The sequence below is a fragment of the Carassius carassius genome, chromosome 1 (genome assembly GCF_963082965.1).
Source record: "Carassius carassius chromosome 1, fCarCar2.1, whole genome shotgun sequence".
NCBI classification, from domain to species: domain Eukaryota; kingdom Metazoa; phylum Chordata; class Actinopteri; order Cypriniformes; family Cyprinidae; genus Carassius; species Carassius carassius.
Genome location: NC_081755.1, coordinates 27,606,671 through 27,629,065, shown reverse-complemented (window position 1 = coordinate 27,629,065; position 22,395 = coordinate 27,606,671). Strand labels below are relative to the sequence as shown.

The following is a 22,395-nucleotide window of genomic DNA, read 5'->3' as shown; positions in this document are numbered from 1 at the left end:
TGTCGGGCCTTATTTTTAAGTCCGATTACAGCTCTATTCTAGTGTCCGATTTACAAACGCCGTGGGCGCACCGCTTCACCATCTTGCTTGGAGTCAAAGTTTGTCGGAACTGCCTCGCATAGTAACGGTTGCTATGATGTGTGATTTAACAATGGCCGTTTTGGAGGAGGGGCCGGCGAAAGGCTAATTACATTACTTTTATATTGTGGCACTTGGATTAGGTTACTGAAAACATTTTTAATGAAGTCATTTGTTACTGTAACGGAATACATTTTTAAAATAACCCTCCCAACCATATACATATATATATAGACATAGACATATATTATAAGCTAAAGTTTGACAGAATGTTCTTATTCAACATGTCAATCTTAACATTTTCTTAGATTGATATTGTTTTTTTTCTAACTTCTTAACAGTTCATCAGGCTCCTAATGATTTGATCTATGCCATCTTTGGAATATCTGAAGGGCATGTATAGTTCTTCACTGTAGCATTTGTTATAATAAGACTAGCCTATTCATCATTACCAGGCCAATAATCACTTTTTTTCATTTATCAAGATAGCATCTGTTATGAAGAAACAACCACCTGCACATTTTGAACCAATATCTACAACATGAAGAGTTGTACAGTCGTGGCCAAAAGTTTTGGCATAAATTTTGTGATTTGCAAAGTTTGCAGTTTAAGCGGTTGTGGCATTCATTCACATTCTTTCAAGATTATTGTGTAGAGTGATAAGATGCATTTTAAATAATTTCTAAAAGCTTAATTGGACAAAAAAACAAAAACAAATGTCACTGTTTTTTGATCCTGACACAAAATGACTAGCTAACATTAATTGACTCATCATGTCAGCAGCACATGTGAAAGTGTGAATGAGTACTAGTCAAGTTAATCACTATCATACTATTTAGATTAGATTGTAAGAGCAGACTGATTGTTATAAAAGGAGGGAAGAAGTGCTTCTAGTCATTGTGTTCTTGTTATCAATAGTTATCTCTAAAGAAACACATGCAACCATCATCACTTTTCATCAAAATGGCCTCACATGCAAAGCATTACAAGGAATATTGCACCTGAAAGAACCATTTACCAGATCATCAATATTCAAGAACTTCAAGGAGAGAGGTTCGACTGCAGTGAAGAAGTCTTCAGGATGTCCCAGCAAGCACCAGGACCGTCTCCTCCTGAGGAGTCAGCTACAGAATCGTGTCAAAAAGCATGTCAGTGTGAGAGCATCTGCACATACAGTGAGGCCAAGACTTTTGGACAACAGCCTGGTGTCAAGAAGGGCAGCAAAGAAGCGGCTTCTCTTCAAGAAAAACGTCAGGGACAGACTGAAATCCTGCAAGAAGTACAAGGATTGGACAGCAGAAGACTTGGACTGCAGAAGACTGATGAAGCTCTCTTCCGACTGTCTGGGTCATCTGGATGAACACTACCATGAGTCCTGTGATGTGCCAACAGTGAAGGATCCTGAGATAGTGTGAAGGGTTGCTTTTCAACCGAGGTAGTGGGCTCTCTCATAAATCTGCCCAAAAAACTGCTATGAATAAAGAATGGTATCAAAACATCCTGCAAGAGTGACTTCTTCCAATGATCCATGAGCAATTTGGTTATAATTTGTGCATTTTCCAGCATGATGGAGCACCATGTCACAAAGCAAGAGTCATAAAGAAGTGGCTTGAAGATCATTACATTGAAATTTTGGATCCATGGCCAGGCAACACCCCGGATCTCAATCCCATAGCGAAGCTGTGGTCAGTGCTCAAAAGGCGAGTGGACAAGCAGAAGCCCACAGAGTGTGATCAACTCTGAGAACTAATAAGGCAAGAATGGACCACCATCAGTCAGGATTTAGCCCAGAAGCTAATATCCAGCATGCCAGAGGTTATGAAGAACAAGGGCCAACACTGTAAATGCTGGCTTGTAAATTTTTTTGCCAATAAAATCATTTAAAAGGTACGATATGCTTATTGTTTTTCAGTACAGTAGAAACCTGGAAAAATAATCTACAAATACTGAAGCAGCACACTCTGCAAAACACAAAATGTATGTCACTGCCAAAACTTTTGGCCACGACTGTAATATAAATCTATAGGTAATAATCTATTCTCTTAACAGATTGTCTAATATCAATTCTACACTACAATTTAGACTACATTTTACACAATAGATAATTCTAGAATAAAACCTGATAAATTCTAGTAAAGTTGGTCATGAAGATTTTAATATGCTAAAAAAAACTGACTGATTTAAAAAAACTGATTTAAATAAGTGAACATGTCAAAGTGTCCACCAGATTCTTGATAATCAGTGTTCTCTGATCTGTTTCACCTTTGTTTGGGGCAACATCTAGTGGCTAAATACACAACTACATGCAATCCTCTCCAAATACAATAGACATTTTGATTTTGATCATGACACTTTCATCAGATTAAGTTGCGCGTCATTACAGATAAAACTCAGCTCAGGGAGTTTGTCTGTGCCGGTTTTCTTTTTGCAAAGCAGTTTTTCCTGGGTTCGATTCTGTGCAATATTCACATAATTTCATTGTCATCTTACTATTGTTGTTGGCCTAAACAACAACAAACAGTTGGTTTGAGTTTCACAACTTTTTAAGTAAAATCAGATAAATAATCAAAGATAAAACGCTTCATGCAGCAATGAATGGATCTAGATCTGTGTGTGGTAACCAGGTTCTGTGTTATTGCTCGTTGATATTCATGGTAGGTTTCATACATCGGGCCTGTTATCCCCAAAGTCTGTTGAAAACCCTCTTCTTGTTTTGTTCATTTGTAAGTGTTCTGGATTTTAAAAAAACTAGGGGGCACCCGGATTTGAACCAGGGACCTCTTGATCTGCAGTCAAATGCTCTACCACTGAGCTATACCCCCATCTGAAACATCACAGCACATGTGATAATTTCACAGGTTAGTCACTCAGGCCTGGTGTGTATATAATGGGTGTGTATACAGGTGTGAGAGTGTGTGTTTTGTGCATGTTCTGAGCCTCCTTCTGCCATACCCACAAATGACTGCAATAATCAGGATTTTGTTTTGTTTCTTTAAATGTGGTTAAGACCACAAAGTATGAAATCTGTTGAACAATGATATGCAGTAGTGTTGCCATATGCTATTCATTCCATTTATGTAATTTATTTTCAGGTAGGGGGTTGGGGCTAGTTGTCACATATTATCGCCCATGTAAGATCAGCATTGGTCACTAAATCTTTGCTAAAAAAAATTAACAAATGAATAATAAAGGAATTTACAAAAACTATCAAATAAATAAATTGCCACCAATATTGCCGAAGAAAGGTGACCTGACAACAAAATCTGTTAAACAAATGCTATTTTATGTACTGTATGTAAGGCCTGATTTATTTTTTAACTGTACAGTTAAATTTAGAACAATTAAATCACATGGAAATTGACATTATAACATTTTGTGACACTTATGAAAAATACCCATGTCCTGAAATAAATATATGTGCACAGTTAATATGTACCTTCATTACACAATGGACATGCACAGTCAGGTCTGGAAATACTGGGACACTGACTACATTTTTGTGCTTTTGCCTTTATACACCACTACAGTATGGAGTTGAAATAAAACAGTCGAGATGTGATTGAAGTGCAGACTTTAAGCTTTATTTCAAGGGGTTGAACAAAAATATAACATTAGGAATTACAATCATTTTAATACACAGCATAAAGGGCCTCAAATGTAATTAGACAAATAACTCTAATGATAAAAAAAAACATTCATTTCTTTATGAACAATATATGAAATATCAAATGTTTTGTTGAGAATTCTTTGCAGGCAAAGACCGCCTTAAGACTGGAACTCATGGACATCCCCAAAGACTGGGTTTCCTCCTTTGTAATGCTTTGCCAGGCCTTTACTACAGCTGACTTCAGTTGTTGTCTGTTTGGGGGGGGTTCTGCTTTTAGTTTTGTCTTCAGCAAGTGAAGTGCATGCTCAGTCGGGTTGAAATCATGAGATTCAATTGGCCTTTACAGAATATTCAACTTTTTACCCTCAAAAGCAGATATATCCCTATACACTTCAGAGTTCATCCGGCTGCTTCTCTCTGTCAGGTCATCAATAAACAGCAGTAACCCAGTGCCACTGGAAGCCATGCTTATGCCATCACACCGCTTCACCATGTTTCACAGATGACATTGTATGCATTGGATCTTGAGCTGTTCCAAGCCTTCTCCATACTTTCTTAAAATTTAATCCGTCCAGAGAATCCTTTTCAGAAGAGGTATGGCTTTTTGTATACATATATATATATTTTTTGCTAATCTGGCCTTGTTTGCACCTTGTGGTAAACTCTCTGTATTTACTCTTGTGAAGTCTTCTCATGATTGTAGACTTTGACAGTGACATGTCTACCTCGTGGAGAGTGTTCTTCACTTGGCTGGATGTTGTGAAAGAGTTTCCTTTACCATGGAGAGGATTCTCTGATCATCAACCACTGTTGTCCTCCGTGGATGTCTAGGCCTTTTTATGTTGCCACTCAGAAAGTTCCTGCTATCTTTCTGATGGATTTGTTTTGTTTGTTGAAGCCTAACAATGGTCTGTTTCACTTGTATGGAGAGATCCTTTGACCACATGATGTGGGACGACCACAGCAACAGCTTCCAAATGCAAATGGAACACTTAAAATCTTAGAACTCCAGACCTTTTACCTGCTTAATTGATGTTGGAAAAAAATGAAGGAATAGCCCACATCTGACCATGAAATGGCTTTTGAGTGAACTTGGTCCCTTGAAAAAGGGGGGAGGTACACCTTAAAGATCTGTAATTCCTTAACTTTTCCTCCAATTGTGATATTAATAATACCCTCAAATTAAAGTTCAGAATGTGCACTTTAAGCCCATGTTCATTATGTAACTTGATTATATTTTGGTCAGCAGCTAAAATAATAAATAAAAATATACATGTGTCCAAATGTACTGACCTGACTGTATATCAATGAATGTCTATGAGTGTGATGCTCGTGCATTCAGCTATAACAAAAATACAGTGCAATTGAAATTTTAGTTTGGAGACAAGACACGTTTGTCTAATAGCCTCTAAAGCTTACTGAGATGTAACCATTGTGACGATCCCTGTGTGACAACTAGCCCCACTCTCCCCTAACAGGAAGATGCAAATGAAAAATACACTCAGTGAGCAACAGACAGATGTCAATCGGATGAGATAAACGGTCATGTAGGTAGTAGGCCTTCTTACACAGAACTGCACATATAGCCACCACCAGGTATCGCTCGAACAAAGAGCGACATAAAGTGTAACTCTACACTGAAGTATTTTTGGCGCATCCAATTCGAAACCGAAACAATGGTGTGTTTCATTGCTTTGGATAGAATTTGAACGAGTCGGGTTAAAACTGATTTACATGAACAAACACCACGATGATCAAAGTGCTGTGCTGTGTCAGTACTATTCAAAGTTCGAGTATGCTGAACGCACATTATGTAAAACACTATGTTATCAGTGTTTATTCTAGAAGGTGATAGTCTGAATGAATAAACAATGCGAGGCCAGGTACACTCCCAACATATCTATCACTAACATCCGCTTGATGGTGTGGGTTTAAAACAGCTCAAACCGAAGCTAAACACAAGATAAGATCAGCTTCAGTAATTTAACTCATTAGCATTATTTTCAAATGCTCAACGATGACGTTTCGCTTGCTCAAGAATTCTAGAAACACTCTCGAGAGAAAGAAAGTCTTCCGCGGAGTGCCCTTGCACGGGCGCGCGCGCCAGGACACAGCGGCAGTGCGTGCGCGCGCCTTCCGCGTCTGATTGGTTCGCTGACAGTCAGCCAGCGGTGCGAACCGGACTTCATCAACGGACAGCGATCGGTATCAACCCAAACAGCGCTCTGCGGACCGGCTTCTTGTCTCGTTCTGTCGCCGTACAATTCCTCCGAAATGAATCCACTGTGTAGCAGATGTGACCGAGTGGTGTATCCCACGGAAAAAGTGAATTGCCTTGACAAGGTAAGGCTATGCGAAACTTAGCATTCGCTAGCAAAGCTTAACGTAACACCTCTGGCTGTGAGAATGGGGTTCATATATAGATATATATATGGATTTGTTTGTGTTTAATATCTAGATTTTTTTAACGTGGCTTAAAATAGACCGTTTCCGATGACTATTGAGAATGTGGACAGAGCGGAAACGCGCAACGTGAAGCGAGCAGGCTAGCGATGAAAAAGCCTCGATTGAGATAAGTTCACAGCACGCTACAAGTTGTCTATCGTTTATTCGTTTTTCCTCAGTGCGAATATCGTGTGATATCGACTGATATTCTTAGCGGGAGTCGTTGTTTTTCAAACCGACGCTTGTTCTTGGCCTCTTTCGCTCGCGAGGAGGAGGAGGAGGTTTGTTTATGACGTGTCAGTCTGTTCTGTGGGCGACATGGACGGACCCAAAAACACAAAACTGCCAAAGCCATGTCAAAAGCTACCGTGGACATTCTACTCTTATACCAACAGCCCCGAAACGGGTTTATACGCGCGGTTGGGTTGTACGCGATCTCGCTTTTTGTCATCTAGCCTGGTTTGCAGATGTGCAACTTCAAGGGTGTATAACGTTGAGGCCCGTTAAAAAAAAAAAACATGCGATTTTTGGGATAATGTTACATGCATTGTTGAAATACCACCCTAACGTTGACACGATGTGCACATCTAGCATGTTTACCAACTGGCCAGAGGAAGTGTTGCTTCTCGACACGCTTGTGAAACGCTTTCTATGCAGAACCCACCCCCCTCTTAACCCATATCCTTATCGCTCTCGTTTTGAGTCTGGCGAAATCTTGAGTTTTGAATTGCTTTAGATGGCTCCAGAGGGTGGGGTCGCCATCTTTTATTTTGATCCAGTGCAAGTATTTGCGAGGGAAAGAAACTGGCGCGGAGTGCTAACGCGTGTAATGGGCGTTAAGAGCATATCAATCGATTGGCCTTGAACGAAGCAGCTTGAGGAATGACTCTACAGACCTGTGATGCGTGAATGAGACGTGCGGTGTAAACGGGGGGCGTTTGATAGCACACCTCCCACAGATGTGGTCACAAACAGCACTGACCCCGCACACGTACACAAGTTAGCTCCATTCATTGCCTGGAGGAGAGGCCTCGCGCGCCTGAGTTGCTTCACACTGTTGTTTTGTTGAGGCATGCCAGTGCTTCGCTCGGCTTGAAGAGAGGCTAACCATCGCTTGTGATTCTGCTTCAGTGCTTGAGCTCATCAGCTGTCACTCATCAGCTGTCACTTCCTCCTGCACCTGAACGAACAAATACAAATGCCAGTTTAAACAAACCGAAAAGGATGTGAAAGAGCCCAATTCAGCACCCAAGGCATCTTTCTATCAAAGTTATCTGACATTATCAAGATGAATTTGTTCTGACAGTTTAACTCTTGAGTTCTTGACATATTTTATTACCATTTTCTAAACTATAGCAAATATGCTGTGATAATGTGAGAAAAGTTGAAGGTGTCTGAATACATTTGGGTTCAACTGTATATTTAATTTTTACAGTGAAGACTATGCAGTGCTATTTTTTACATTTAATTATTCGGTTTCTGTACCTGGACACCTACAATCTTGAAAAAAACTTAATCATTGTTTAAATAGCATAAATCATTAAATAGAGCGAACATACAAATTAAACTATTTCAAACAGGGCCCACTGGTACAACCTTCACCGGGGCCCTACTAGCCCCAGCTACGGCCCTGCTTGTGGTGTTCAATAAGCAAAGGATTTTTAGAGTGGCACACAGAAAGAGAAGTTTAGCAAAATGATCAGACAGACCTTTTCCAGACAATAGCAGTAGATAATGAATATCATGCTTCAAAAAGAAAAACATCTTAAATTTTTAACTAGGGCAGTTACATATTCACTCACCTAAAGGATTATTAGGAACACCTGTTCAATTTCTCATTAATTCAATTATCTAATCAACCAATCACCTGGCAGTTGCTTCAATGCATTTAGGTGTGGTCCTGGTCAAGACAATCTCCTGAACTCCAAACTGAATGTCAGAATGGGAAAGAAAGGTGATTTAAGCAATTTTGAGCGTGGCATGGTTGTTGGTGCCAGAAGGGCCGGTCTGAGTATTTCACAATCTGCTCACTTACTGGGATTTTCACGCACAATCATTTCTAGGGTTTACAAAGAATGGTGTGAAAAGGGAAAAACATCCAGTAAGTGGCCGTCCTGTGGGTGAAAATACCTTGTTGATGCCAGAGGTCAGAGGAGAATGGGCCGACTGATTCAAGCTGATAGAAGAGCAACTTTGACTGAAATAACCACTCGTTACAACTGAGGTATGCAGCAAAGCATTTGTGAAGCCACAACACGCACAACCGTGAGGCGGATGGGCTACAACAGCAGAAGACCCCACCGGGTACCACTCATCTCCACTACAAATAGGAAAAAGAGGCTACAATTTGCACAAGCTCACCAAAATTGCACAGTTGAAGAACGGAAAAATGTTGCCTGGTCTGATGAGTCTCGATTTCTGTTGACACATTCAGATGGTAGAGTCCTCCTTTGGCATAAACAGAATGAGAACATGGATCCATCATGCCTTGTTACCACTGTGCAGGCTGCTGGTGGTGGTGTAATGGTGTGGGGGATGTTTTCTTGGCACACTTTAGGCCCCTTAGTGCCAATTGGGCATGGTTTAAATGCCACGACCTACCTGAGCATTGTTTCTGACCATGTCCATCCCTTTATGACCACCATGTACCCATCCTCTGATGGCTACTTCCAGCAGGATAATGCACCATGTCACAAAGCTCGAATCATTTCAAATTGGTTTCTTGAACATGACAATGAGTTCACTGTACTAAAATGGCCCCCACAGTCACCAGATCTCAACCCAACAGAGCATCTTTGGGATGTGGTGGAACGTGAGCTTCGTGCCCTGGATGTGCATCCCACAAATCTCCATCAACTGCAAGATACTGTCCTATCAATATGGGCCAACATTTCTAAAGAATGCTTTCAGCTCCTTGTTGAATCAATGCCACGTAGAATTAAGGCAGTTCTGCAGACGAAAGGGGGTCACAGTATTAGTATGGTGGTCCTAATATTCTTTTAGGTGTGTGTGTGTATGTATAATATATATATATATATATATATATATATATAATTTTTTTTTATTGAGCTAGGCAAAAAATAAAAAATGGTAGTAATAACATTTAAAATGCTACAATATATTTCCATTAAAAACTGTTATTTTGAACTGTTTATTCATTAATTAGTCCTTATTTTTTTGCACAAAAATATTAATCAGCCTTATTGTTTTAACTTTGAAAATGATTATAAATGTTTCTTGAGCACTGAATAATTATTAGAATGATTTCTGAAGGATTGTGTGAGTAATGATGCTGAAAATTCAGCTTTATCACAGGAATAAATTAAATAAAAATAAAAAATAACTAAACTAGAAAACTGTTATATTAAACTGTAATAATATTTCACAGTATTACTTTGTATTGTATTTTTGTATAAATAAATGCGGCCTCGGTGAGCATAAGATGGTTGAAAACATAAACAAATCATACTGACCTTTGAATGGTAGTGTAACTGAATATCAAATTTACACAGTGGTGCATTTAGGAGTCAATTGTATTAGTGGGTTTAAAGCAGATGTTTTTAGTATAATGCAAAGATGATGCCATGCTGAACAGCGTGAAATAAAGACCATTGCAGAAAATGTTTGATATCATAGACATTGTGCTACATTTAATCAGTGTCACTTTCAAGGAATTGATTGGCAATTTTGCAAAGTGCTTTGTATTTATCCATCAGTAAAACACCATGCACTATACTATTGTAAGCTAATTTTAGTGTGTAGTCTATAGATAGAATATGCCATTAATTATTCCATTGTAATACATCATAAATCTCTTATACCTCTCTACAGATCTTTCCTCGTGTGCTTTTTCTGGGCGGTGTTCTTATAGTGTCCCTGCTTCTTCACTTCTAAACTCTTTGCAACAGACTAGATGCCTAAAAAAGCATTTTGAAGCACATGAGTGGAGGTGGGGTGGTTAGTTATTTTTGGTTATAAACGGAATCTGTGCTCAGGCCTGTGCTAGCAGCTTCCTCTCCCTGGTAGTGCAGGATAGATGCATCATTTTGTTACTCATGCACATGTGTTCTACTACACTCCAGCTGACTGGTAAGAAAGTGTTGGATATAGAAAGACAAAAATACCATCTAAATTATAGGCATTGCAGCATGCATGACTGGCTGCATAGATGTAATGTAGGGTAGCGGGTCAGGTCAGTCCTCCCAGTCCATTTTCAGTGTGTGTGTTTGTGTGTGTGTGGTCTCTTATCACTAAAACACTCCCATGGTCAACATTAACTACGGAAGCTGGTAATCAAAAGTCTAGTATAAATTACAGCTGCATACTTTAGTGTATAGCTATTGAAGTCCAGTATCTCAGTCAGGGTGTTTCCCTGCATTTGTTGTTTAGTTTTGGATCATTCTTTCTGTTTTTCCCTTATGTCGCAAGAAGCTGGGAAAATGGTGATGTAACTCAGTTAGTAACCACTTGACAACCACTGCAATCCAGATGGGTGCTTATAAAATGTCGGTGCCAGAAAGTCTTTAAAACCGATGCATTCACACACACACACCAGAAAACAACAACATGTCTACTTTAAATGGACACAACCTCAATTTGGTTTTCTTTTTTTGACACACAAGGTGTCAGTTCCTCTTTTTCTTTCCAAGTGCTTTCAAAGAACAACCACTCCATTGTTTTTTTTGTATTTAATACTAAGTGAACTGACTGTGTAGCAGCTATGGTGACTGAGTTAGCAACGCTCAGGGATCTGAAGGGCTTCATGTCATTTGCTCTTTTTATCTGTCCCAAGTCAGTTGCAGACAATTTCCCTATATCTTTGCATGCACCTCCTAATACAAACACAGTTTATAGCTTTGGTCACTCTGTATCTTTCTCTTTCAGTACTGGCATAAAGGATGCTTTAGCTGTGAAGTCTGTAAGATGACTCTAAACATGAAGAACTACAAAGGCTTTGAGAAGAGACCATACTGTAATGCGTAAGTATCTCTGCTCTGTGAGTTTTGTGTGTGTTAAATGTTAGCTTTTTATTGCTACATATTCCTCAAGATGCGGTGAAATAAATGTTATTTTATTATGTTTCTGTTACTGGTGTGTTTTACTTGGAAATACGTCATAATACAAAAATAAATTCACAAGCTGCATCCAGAATTGCATTCTGTCTAGTAGGTACTGTACTTGGTTTTTAACCTTACTTCACATCCTTCACATCACATTAAAAAGTGCATTTTATGTAGTATGAATAAAATATGGATGTGCTACATCCACCATGCTGTTAGTGTCACATGACCAACCAGAGTCAGCTGCAGCTCCTCAAAGTGATAAGCCTAAATCATCCAGGTGCTATCAAGAACAGTATTAGGAATTTGTATCTATTATGCTTTTCACATTTTTCATCCAGTATGAACATAGGCATATTTGGATGCAGCCACCATCAGTTGCACTTTGCAACCCTATTTTAGTTAAGATATTTAACAAGAAAAAAATAAGATATATATATATATATATATATATACACACACAGGGGTTGATATATTGAGAATGAATCAGATTATTAAAATGGAGCCAGATAAAATGCAAGGTTTCTAAAACAACGTCTATTTGACAAATGGCTAACTATTTTCAGTAAAAGGCTTGGTTTAAATTATGTTAGTGGGAAGAAAAAAAGAGTTTTAAAAGAAGAGGAAGTACATTTTGAGGATACAAAGATAGACAGTGTTGTCTTTTGAATGACGTGCACTGATGCATCTTTCGCAATAAGACAAGAAACGTGCATTTAGAAAGCAAAATTGATATATATATGGGCCTATTTTGATATAATGTTATACTTTAATTGTTTCTGATTGTCCTTTGTCTCAGTAAGTGTTAGTTGATCGTGGAAAGGTCACATCTGCGAACACAGTAACTGACTTGTGCATGCATTCGGTCGAAGGGTATTGGAGGGAAATTCCTATTTTCAAACAATGACCCATACATGCATACACAAATGAGTTAACTTCTCTGGAATCCACTTCTGATCACTAATAGTCTTGTGAGTTCTACACCTCAGCTATAGCTTTCCTGTTTTCTAAAAGGTTACCATTCATACTTCAAGTTGCAGTGTTTTAATGCAGTCCACCAGGCCTAGCATGCTGCTTTGACATGGCTTGAAAATGTTTATAAAGTCACGATGACCAGCTGGCATACAAAATATGCAAATGTATTATTTTTGTGAGCGCCGGTGTATCTCAAGGTCCTTATTTCTCACTCTCACACACTTCTGTAATACACCAGGGGATTTTAGTCTTTATTTAGCAAATGATTTATGACTGCCCTTCTGTCTAGATCTGCTTCTTCCACTGTTTACTCAGTCCTTATTACGAAAATAATCTGAGCAAGTGACCATGGCAAAGTAATTTCCTCTTGCACCCAACAGATAAAGGCCTGTTTGCTTCTCGGAGTGATGGTCTGATGGTACATGTCCACCGGAAGTAAAAAAAAAAAAAACACAAAAAAACATCTGATTGGATTACGCTGGGATTGTCTGTTAACCCTCAAAGACAGAGAAGACATAACTAGAAAGAATATAAGAAATAACTGTTGTTCTTAAATGTTTGATAACCGCTAATCCTATCTGAATGTTTTAAAAAGTGTTGGGGGGAAAAAAAGATAAACTTTTTGGAGTTATCTCATTGGTCTTATTTGGATATTCAGAGGCTCCATAGCGTACGTGATTACATCGTCACATTTTGACAACATAGATTCGTCAGAAGAAAACCAATGCATTTCGTTCCTTAGAGAGTCGGACTCGCAATCGAAGGGTTGTGAGTTCGAGTCTCGGGCCGGCAGGAATTGTGGGTGGGGAGAGTGCATATACAGTGCTCTCTCCACCTTCAATACCACGACTATAGGGTTAACCGATTAACTAACTGTAGTAAAAGATTATGACTGCATTACAAAATGATTATGACTTTATTACCAAATATATCAGTTACCGTGCACCTATTATGGGTAATGAGAGGTTCATATTTTGGTTTTGGGAGTCCCCAACCACAGGTTGACATGCATGCAAGGTCAAAAAAACAAACTTTTTTACTGTCTTTATAATATTTATTTGTAACTTATTTGCTCAAATATTCCCAAACAATTCATATTCCCAAACCCCTCCTTTGCATGATGGTAATCTGCAATGATTTGGTCTGATTGGTCTCATTTTCATTTCATCATGAGCCTGTAATGCCTGATAAAGCAGTGTTTGTGAGCGCAGTGCTGCTTAGTGTACAGTGTTACCGGGGAAAACGCTATTTTTACTGCTTCAAAAATCATCCCCTAGATGAAAAAAAAAGAATTAGCATTTTCATTCAAACCAATGTGAAAAGACCAACAAGTGTGCAGCAGTATGCTAATGTTTCATGTTGACATCTACACTAAATGGCTTGGGATTCGTTTTAAAAACGACTCGTTTCAATGATACAGAGTCGACTCTTTCTTATGAGAAACAATAACTTTATACACAGGTGCACTTTCAGATTTAATCAATTGATTGTTTCAATCAATTAGAGCTGTGTTACACACTGCATGAAATGTCATTTTCAAAAATCCATAATAGGGCCACTTTAATGATGTAATTGTAATTTATATTCTCTGTTGTACAGTTCTGTTATTTCTGGCAATCTAATTGTGTGTTGTGTAGGGATGGGACGGTATGAAAATTTAATATCACGATTATAGTGACTAAAATTATCACGATTATCAATATTATCACGGTTTTGTTGAATTGAGATGAAAGTGTTCAAAAATAGTTGATGCTCACACTGAAAACATTTCAGCAAGTTTTATATTTAATAATCAACAAACAACTAATAAAACAAGCAACTCTATGCACTTAATTTAAAGAAAGATTAAATTCTGTGGCATTTCCTTCCTTACAATGAAAAGTGTAGAAGCATAGAAAAGCATAGAAAAGTCACTGACTTTCGCCATTCCTTTTCGAAAAAAAAACAAAAAAAACATTGTGCGCTGCGCTTGCCTCAGACTGTTGCTGGCTGGACATGATTTAATAGTGAGTTATTAAAACCGCGATAATCAAACACGGTTTTAATGATAATTCATTTTTAAACGATATTACTAACCTTCAGCACATTTTATCACGGTTATCAATAAAACCGGTTATCGTCCCATCCCTAGTGTTGTGTTGGATGATGGTGTGGTTGTGTTTGTCACTGTCATGCTAATTTTGTCTTGCGTTGGTCTGTGAAAATTGGACAAATATGCTGCCTTGTTTACACAAGACTCAAGTTACACTTCTGCGTCTTCACTATGCCCACACAGATCAGCGATAAGCAAATGTGGACATTCACCTTCACCGCCACTAATTTATGATCTTTCTCTTTAGCAGCAAGCAAGTAACACGGATAAAGAGCGTCCTGATAGCCTTGATAAGTCACTGACATGAAAAGCCCAATAATATAAATAAAATTAACCCAAATAGTTCATGCATTAAAGGTTTTACCTAACATTTGGTGACTGTGCAAAAATGATAATAATTAAAAATACAGTTTTTGGTAATTCAACAAGGATAAATACTGAGATGTTAGTTGCAAATCAGTTCTTTGAATGCTGATGTTAACTGTGTGTATTTCAGACACTATCCGAAGACGTCGTTCACCAGTGTTGCTGACACTCCCGAGAACCTGCGCCTGAAACAGCAAAGCAAGATGCAGAGCCAGGTATGACCCGCCAGCATACGCTCTAAACACTCGAATCCATTCCTAAAAGATTGCTTAAATCAAGTCATGTTAATCTCCCAGAGCTCCACCTGCTTTCACACTGGGCACGTTTGCTGCGGTCTGAACCTGAGAGTATTGGTCTGGTTTCATTCTCACTTGATTCTTTCAAACCCTGGTGCGTTTGCATTCACCTAACGTCATCACAAAGGTGTACGGCGCATATAGAAAACAGAACATGGGAGAATATATTATATTTTTTTATTCATTCGGTTATTATGTGCAGCAAAGTGAACAACTCTTGCGTTTACTGTATTTGCTGCGCTTGCACTGTTTTGTGGAGACAGCTGATTCTCTGATTGTAGTCACTGTATCCAAGGTAAATCATAACTGCTGTCATCCTTTGCTTTGTTAAACGAATGACGTTGTCACTGGCCAAAACACATTTGTGTGGCACGTTACTTCCTGATCAAGTCACGTGAGCCACGCCACGCCACACCACACCACAGTTCCACTGCAACCAAACTCAGACCATCTTTTACAGGTCGTCTCATGTTTGGTACCCCGCTAACCGCTTTCACATTTTTTGTTTTTTCATGTGAACCTAAAATGTCAAACTAAAATGCCAGTCTGAAAGCCCCAAAAACTCAACACTGCTCTTGTGTGAGTAACAACTATGTGGAGCTCATAACATCTTGATGTGTTTTTTTTTTTGATGACCTTTGAAAACATTAGAGGCACAAATCCCATGTTTTTTAGCGAGAACTATTAGATACAATTGATAAACTGTTATCTAAGCAACAATTCAAATCCAAACATCATGACATTTTAATTCTGTTTCCTTCGTGCAAATATTTTTGTGTTGACCGCATTAGTAAAGATAAACCATTAAAGCCTGCTATCTGTGTTACTGGCAGGAAAAAAAAGGAACTAGCAAATATTTCGATTATGGGAAATAAAAGTTTATCAGTTAGTGCCGATCAACATTTTTTCACAAACTAGCCCCCACTTTATAACAGCTTCACTGAGACTAGTTTGCAACCGGTTTTTTTTTTTTGTAACATTATACTCATTTTATTGTATGATTGTTTTTGTTTATTTATGTATATCATTTACCATGAATTTATTGCAGTTGGCTTTTCAACTGTATTTAGACCCAAAATCATTGAATAAAGTTCATGTCAAGTTTATTTGTGTAGCGCTTTTCATATAGTTATAGTTTGCAAAGCAACTTTACAGAAAACTAAGTTTCTAGAATATTTAGAATATATAAAATTAATAGAAAATGAAATGGCTCATAATATTGAGTATAAACATTTTTTAAATGTTATGCACCTGCTTTCAATGAGCGTTAATAAAAAAAAAAACTTTGTAGTCTGTGGGATGTGGAAAATGGCAAATGTTATGATTATCCATTAACTAAGCTTCATATATGCTGCTATAAAAGGAGGGAACCTGTTAAGGCATGTAAAGAACAAGTATGATTAATTGGATGTGTTACTAATTCTGTGTGTGTTTGTGTTGCAGGTGCTCTACAAGGAGGAATTTGAGAAGAACAAAGGAAAGGGCTTCAGCGTTGTGGCCGACACACCAGAGCTGCAGAGAATCAAGAAAACACAAGACCAAATCAGCAATGTAGGTCCAACACCTGTGTGTTTCTCTCTTTTGACATATTACTCACTTTTCTGTGCTTCATATTTTCTCTTTTTTTTAAGCTGTTAAATTAGCTCTTTGTCTTGTACCTTCCAATCTATTACTCTCCAGCAGAAACAGAAAGAATCTCCTATCATTGTTTATTAATGAATTGTTAACAAGAATTATTTGACTTTAACGAAGCGCTTGTTTAGTTCCACCCTCTCTCTTCGTCTTTCACACCACACCTGTTCACTGAAGTATCTGCGCTGTTTGCCTGGTAACATTTATGTCCAATAACTTCCTTTTTGCTATGTCATTTCCTGTCAGTATAAAAGCAAGATGCACTCCATTTTCTGGCTCAGAAGACACCTTGTGGATGATGCAGGAATTACTATTAGTTGTCACCCTGGCTCAGAATAACGTTTAATTAAAATGAAACATTTTGCTTTGAAAGCAGAACTTTGCACAGTGAAGTGCTGTTTTCTGGGAGGTTTAATTATGAGAGAGCACTGCATTGCTCTGCTTCGTGCATTCTGTTTTCTTCTTCCGTTAATTTAGTCTGAAGCGCTAAACCAAAGAGCCCGCCACTGAGGAAGAGAGGGTGTGTCTGTAGAGAGACAGCAGGGTGCTTGTCTTCATTGTGATCTGTGATCTATGATCAATGAAGTTATCATCAGAGGTGGAAAGAGTACAAAAATATTCTACTCAAGTAAAAGTACCATTACATTAATGAAATTTTACTTAAGTACAAGTAAAAGTACCAGTCTAAAAATCTACTCAAGTAAAAGTAAAAAGTAGCTCATTTAAAATTTACTCAGAGTAAAAATTACTTAGTTACATTTTAACAGTGGGAGGGAGTCAAAAATGGGACAGGCCAAGGGTGTCAAACTCAGTTCCTGGAGGGCCACAGTCCTGCACAGTTTAGATTTAACCCTAATTAAACACACCTGATCCAGCTAATCTAATCATTTAGGTTTATTTGAAAACTACATGATATGTGTGCTGGAGCAGGGTTAGAACTAAACTCTGCAGGGCTACGGCCCTCCAGGAACTGAGTTTGACACCCCTGGGATAGGCCTATTAATCTCAAACTAGTTGTTTTTAATAAATAAAAAAAATCAGTTATTAAGAATAATAAAACATTTGGGCTGTTACCAGGCAAATCAGTATCAACAAACTCATCTTTTAATGCAGAGGAAATGCAGAAGATTCATTGGAAGTGGCATTTAGATGTATTACACTGTTTAGTGCAGGACAAGAATGCAGTTAACCTGCAGTTACAATTGCATGAATAATGTTTTGATATACAAGACATAAAATGTTGAATACTCATTTGAAATGATAAGAAATTAAATATTTTAAAAAATTCAAAATATACTTTAAATGTGAAATTAAAATGGCCAGTATGTGTCAGCAAGTCACTGTTAATAAGTGAGTCATTGCGATTGAACCGAATCATTTAAACGGTTGATTCATTCAGGAACGAAACACTGTCACGTTGCTCAGAGACGCAAAACTGTGCTTTGGTGGCTGTGTTTGGAATTATTTTCTGTTGTAGAAATAGAGCTAAAAAAGGCAATATGGTGTCTAAAACGCAAGTCTCTTAATTAACTTGTTTATTGAACTGTTATATATATATATATATATATATATATATATATATATATATATATATATATGTGTGTGTGTATATATATATATATATATATATGTGTGTATATATATATATATATATATATATGTATATATATATTCATGATGATTTTTGGAGGAAAAGATGGCATTCTTTGTGTGATTTTGATTTAATATATGAAATTATATAAATATGTTAATTTTCTGCCCCTATATCTTCAATTTTGTGATCATTCTAAATGGATTTTAGGAGACTGAATCACACAGTGAAAGAACGCACTATAAATGCGCGCGCACATCATTAAAACAAAAATAGCACACTCCTCACCACTGTCTTTTTGGCTAATTTGTGCAAAACCTCTTGCTAAAATGTCAAAGCTTCATTTTAACCACCAATGCAACGATGCAATTATTTAGCTTACCTCTACATTCTTGCGAAGGGTTGATGTCTTGTCGAGATTTTATAAGCTGCTAGTTTGGTCTTCCTAGGCAAGTACAGCTTACACTGCATAATAGAGCATACATATGGCCAGGGGTTCACTTCATTTCCTTCGAGTTCAACTTCAGAATATGACGGGGTTTCGTTTTCTGCGGTGTCTGCACCACTAACGCCTGTTTTGACCGTCTGCATCTTTCTCGTGATTTTAGCGCCAGTTTGCCCTCCTGCCCATTATTTACTGCCGTAGTTTCTAGGGAGCGATTTATTTTTTATTTTTTTATTTTTTTTACTCAGTAATTAATGTGTTTTAAAATGTAGCAAAGTACAATACTTCAAACAAAATATACTTAAGTAAAAGTAAAATTACAGATTTAAAAAATTACTTTAAAAAGTATTAGTACACAAAAAAGCTACTCAATTACAGTAACGCGAGTAAATGTAATTCGTTACTTTCCACCTCTGGTTATCATACACTACTATTCAAAAGTTTGGGGTCAGATTATTATTATTTTTTTCAGCAAGGGTGAAAAACAAAACAAAAGTGATTAAAAAGTGATAGTACATAAGGTATAAATACTAACATGTCAAAGAGTCCTAAAAAGTGTAATGTTTTTTACAAAAATATTTAACAGCACAACTGTTTTAACATAAAAAATTATAAGAAATGCATCTTAAACCCAAAATCTGCATATTACATTGATTTCTGAAGGATCGTGTGACTATGAAAACTGAAATGTGCTGGAATTTCTGCTTCGCATCACAGGAATAAGTTACATTTTGAAATATATTCAAATACAAAACTTTCCTTTTAAATTGTAATAGATTTTTACAAAATTGATGTTTTAACATTGCTTTTGATCACAATATATTTGGCAAGATATTAATATATATAATAAATATATAATTTCTATAATATATTACAATATAAGTTTAACATGTTTTAACCACATGAGCTACATTTATTTGTATTTTTTTTTTTTTTGATGGCCCGATTGGGACAGTAGTTAATTTTTTGTTCTTTCCCTGTCAGCATTTTAACTAGCTTTGCTGCATTACAAATTATTATCCAATATAAAATGATACATTTTTATGCGTCATAAAAATGTAATTAAAATATTTCACCTTTGCTTTACAACAAATGCTTTGCTGACAATTTTACAGCCGTTATCTTCATGTTCATGTACACATTTTAATTGAAATTGGATGTCATATGTTGCGTATGTTTGTAATATTCAACTTGTCAAACAGCTTCAAGACATATGCTTCTTTTTTTCCACTGTTATCCAGCTAAATAATGTTACGTTGTTGACATATTTAGCAGAATTCACCACATGTTTGCACGTATGTTTATGTAAGTGTTAACTCTGTGTGTTTTAGATCAAGTACCATGAGGATTTTGAGAAGAGCCGGATGGGAGGGGAAGGCCCGCCTCTGCACCCACAATCACCTCAACAAAACACAACTCCAGGTACACAACCTTTCACTTGTTGTCTGTTCTTCTGGAAGATCACGAACATCTCAATTTCACATGAGCCATAAAATAATCACATTTTTCTCTGGTAGCATATCAGCCCTCTGCAGCATCTCATAACTATCACTATGAGCCTGAGCCTGCGCCTGCGCCTGTGCGTCAGGCCGCTGCCGCCCCTTTGCCCAGCTCTGGGGTAACAAACTCTCTCATACACACTCTGGCCCACACACTCCTTCTTTTCAAGCCCTTACAGTGTGTGTGTGTGTGTATGTGTGTGTGTGTTGCAGAAGCGCTACCGAGCGGTGTATGACTACACCGCAGCTGATGAGGACGAGGTGTCGTTCATGGATGGAGACATGATCCTGGATGTGCAGCAGATCGACGAGGGCTGGATGTACGGAAGAGTGGAGCGCACCGGCCAGCAGGGGATGCTGCCGGCTAACTACGTAGAGGCCATCTGAACATGAATAGAGAAAGGGGGAAGGGAGGAAAAGAAAAAGAGGGGGTTGCGGCAGAAAGACGCAGATGATCAGCCGAGTGCCATCTCACCTGTCAAGATCTCATCTTTTTCCTCTTCTTTTCCTGCACTAACTGTCCTATCAGGGGTCGGCCTCTATGACCCGCTCGTGATCCCAAACAAACATAGTTCAGTACGTAATCATACACGGCAACAGCGCATACACGCACTCGCATAAATAGTGAATGATTTACTACTTCCACCCATCTTTTTCTCTCTGTCTATTGCTTTTGCTGTCTATCTGTCTGACTGTTTGTCTTATTAGTAAGTGTTACCTCAGTCCTGGAAAGGTGCTGTCACAAGTGGCGCTTAAGTCTCAACAAGACTCTCATACACCAACCTTCAAAACACATGATCACACGGGCCTCTAAAAATATTTAAGGTCTGCTATAGAGCACTTTGCAGACATCTCAACACACTTCTCTCATCAGTTGCTATGACAATTTGTGATCTGGTCCGATCTTCAGTTGTTCAATTTTTATATATTATATATATATTTTCATTGTTTCTAATCTTCTTTGCAGCTTGTAATTGTAATGTATCCAGTAGAGTTTCACATCTCATCTCATTGATCGTGGGACTTCTGGTCATTCCAGTTTTCATTCCATACGACTGAGCGTTTGCATCATGTACTGGAACTGGAATCTAGAAAAGGCTCCTCTTTTTCAACTGGACGTTCCTAAAACTGTATGAAAAGGACGGAGCCTTTTGATACTTGCATATTCTCTTAAGCTCCTTCACATTCCTCTAGCCCTTTACAGAATTACTTCTAATATATGAGTGTCATTTTGTTCTGCAGCTCTTGCTTTTAAAAATGCGAGAATATAGTGATGTATTTTGTTCTTCATAAAGGGAAAAAAAAAGAAACTATATAGTCACTTAGCAAGCGAGGAGCAGGACAGCATTGTAGATTAGTGAGAGAAGAGAGGAGGCCAAGCACAATTCTATGGACCATTTTAGCTTTGGATTTTAATTATTCCATTTCGGTTCCTGAACATTCCATGTGCATTGTATTAAAATGTATCTCAGAGCTGTTCTGTAAGACGTTATTGATGTTTTTGTTTTTTTCCTCATATCATTGCTTATTCTCATTGCCTTGCTGGTATTGTACAAGACCGAATTTTAATGTCAATTTATCAATATCAGTGGAATAAAAAAATCTATTTGTATACCAAGTCAGGCGGGTTTGTCAAACGGACGGTATTAGAATGCTTTAGAGCTTAGCATGTATTTCTCTCTAACTGGAAACAATGTTACTGTGCAAAGACTCTAATGAGATTCTACTGATCACTGTTCTCTAAAATGCCTAAATATAGATGCAGAGAATGATCAAAGTAAGTGTTTTGCTTTCTCAAGACACTATTTTCGCTACTGCTATTTCGAAGGGATAATATCTGGGTTACTCATTTGATTTTTACTCTTCTGTAAAACATATTCTCCAGAAATCTTCAATATCAGTAATATAACTGTCACCGGTGTTCCTCCAGTTCTTTAATGCATCCCCTCAAATGCCTTATTCTGTACATTATAACATTATGTATTTAAAAAGCTGCTGCATTCAAAGGTTTGGGGTTTGTAAGATTTTTTTTATGATTTAAAAAAAAAAAAAACGATTAAATGAACTGCATTCACTTAATCAAAACCAATATAAAAACTGTAATATTAGTAAATGTTATTATGATTTAAAATAAGTTTTAATTGAATGCATTCCTTTGATGGTAAAGCCCGATTCTCTGCATCATTACTCCAGTCTTCAGTGTCACATGATCCTTCAGAAATCATTCTGTAATGATTAGAAACATCATTATTATAATGTTGAAGCAGTTGTGCGGCTCAATATTAAAACATCAATTAATATTACAACAT

General features: G+C 37.6%; 1 protein-coding gene and 1 non-coding gene across 2 annotated transcripts; one reads left to right on the top strand and one right to left on the bottom strand.

Annotated features, from left to right (window-relative positions):
• Positions 1-2,828: 2,828 nt before the first annotated feature.
• On the bottom strand, positions 2,829-2,900 carry trnac-gca (transfer RNA cysteine (anticodon GCA)). Its single transcript has one exon. It is a non-coding gene; the product is annotated as a tRNA-Cys (tRNA).
• Positions 2,901-5,753: 2,853 nt separating this feature from the next.
• LOC132143789 (LIM and SH3 domain protein 1-like) lies at positions 5,754-20,989 on the top strand. Its single transcript, XM_059554316.1, has 7 exons — positions 5,754-6,028; positions 11,015-11,109; positions 14,754-14,838; positions 16,363-16,470; positions 19,919-20,009; positions 20,105-20,205; positions 20,300-20,989. The coding sequence occupies exons 1-7, from the start codon at positions 5,960-5,962 to the stop codon at positions 20,471-20,473; spliced, it is 723 nt and encodes a 240-aa protein (XP_059410299.1). The 5' UTR covers positions 5,754-5,959; the 3' UTR covers positions 20,474-20,989.
• The last annotated feature ends 1,406 nt before the right edge of the window (positions 20,990-22,395 follow it).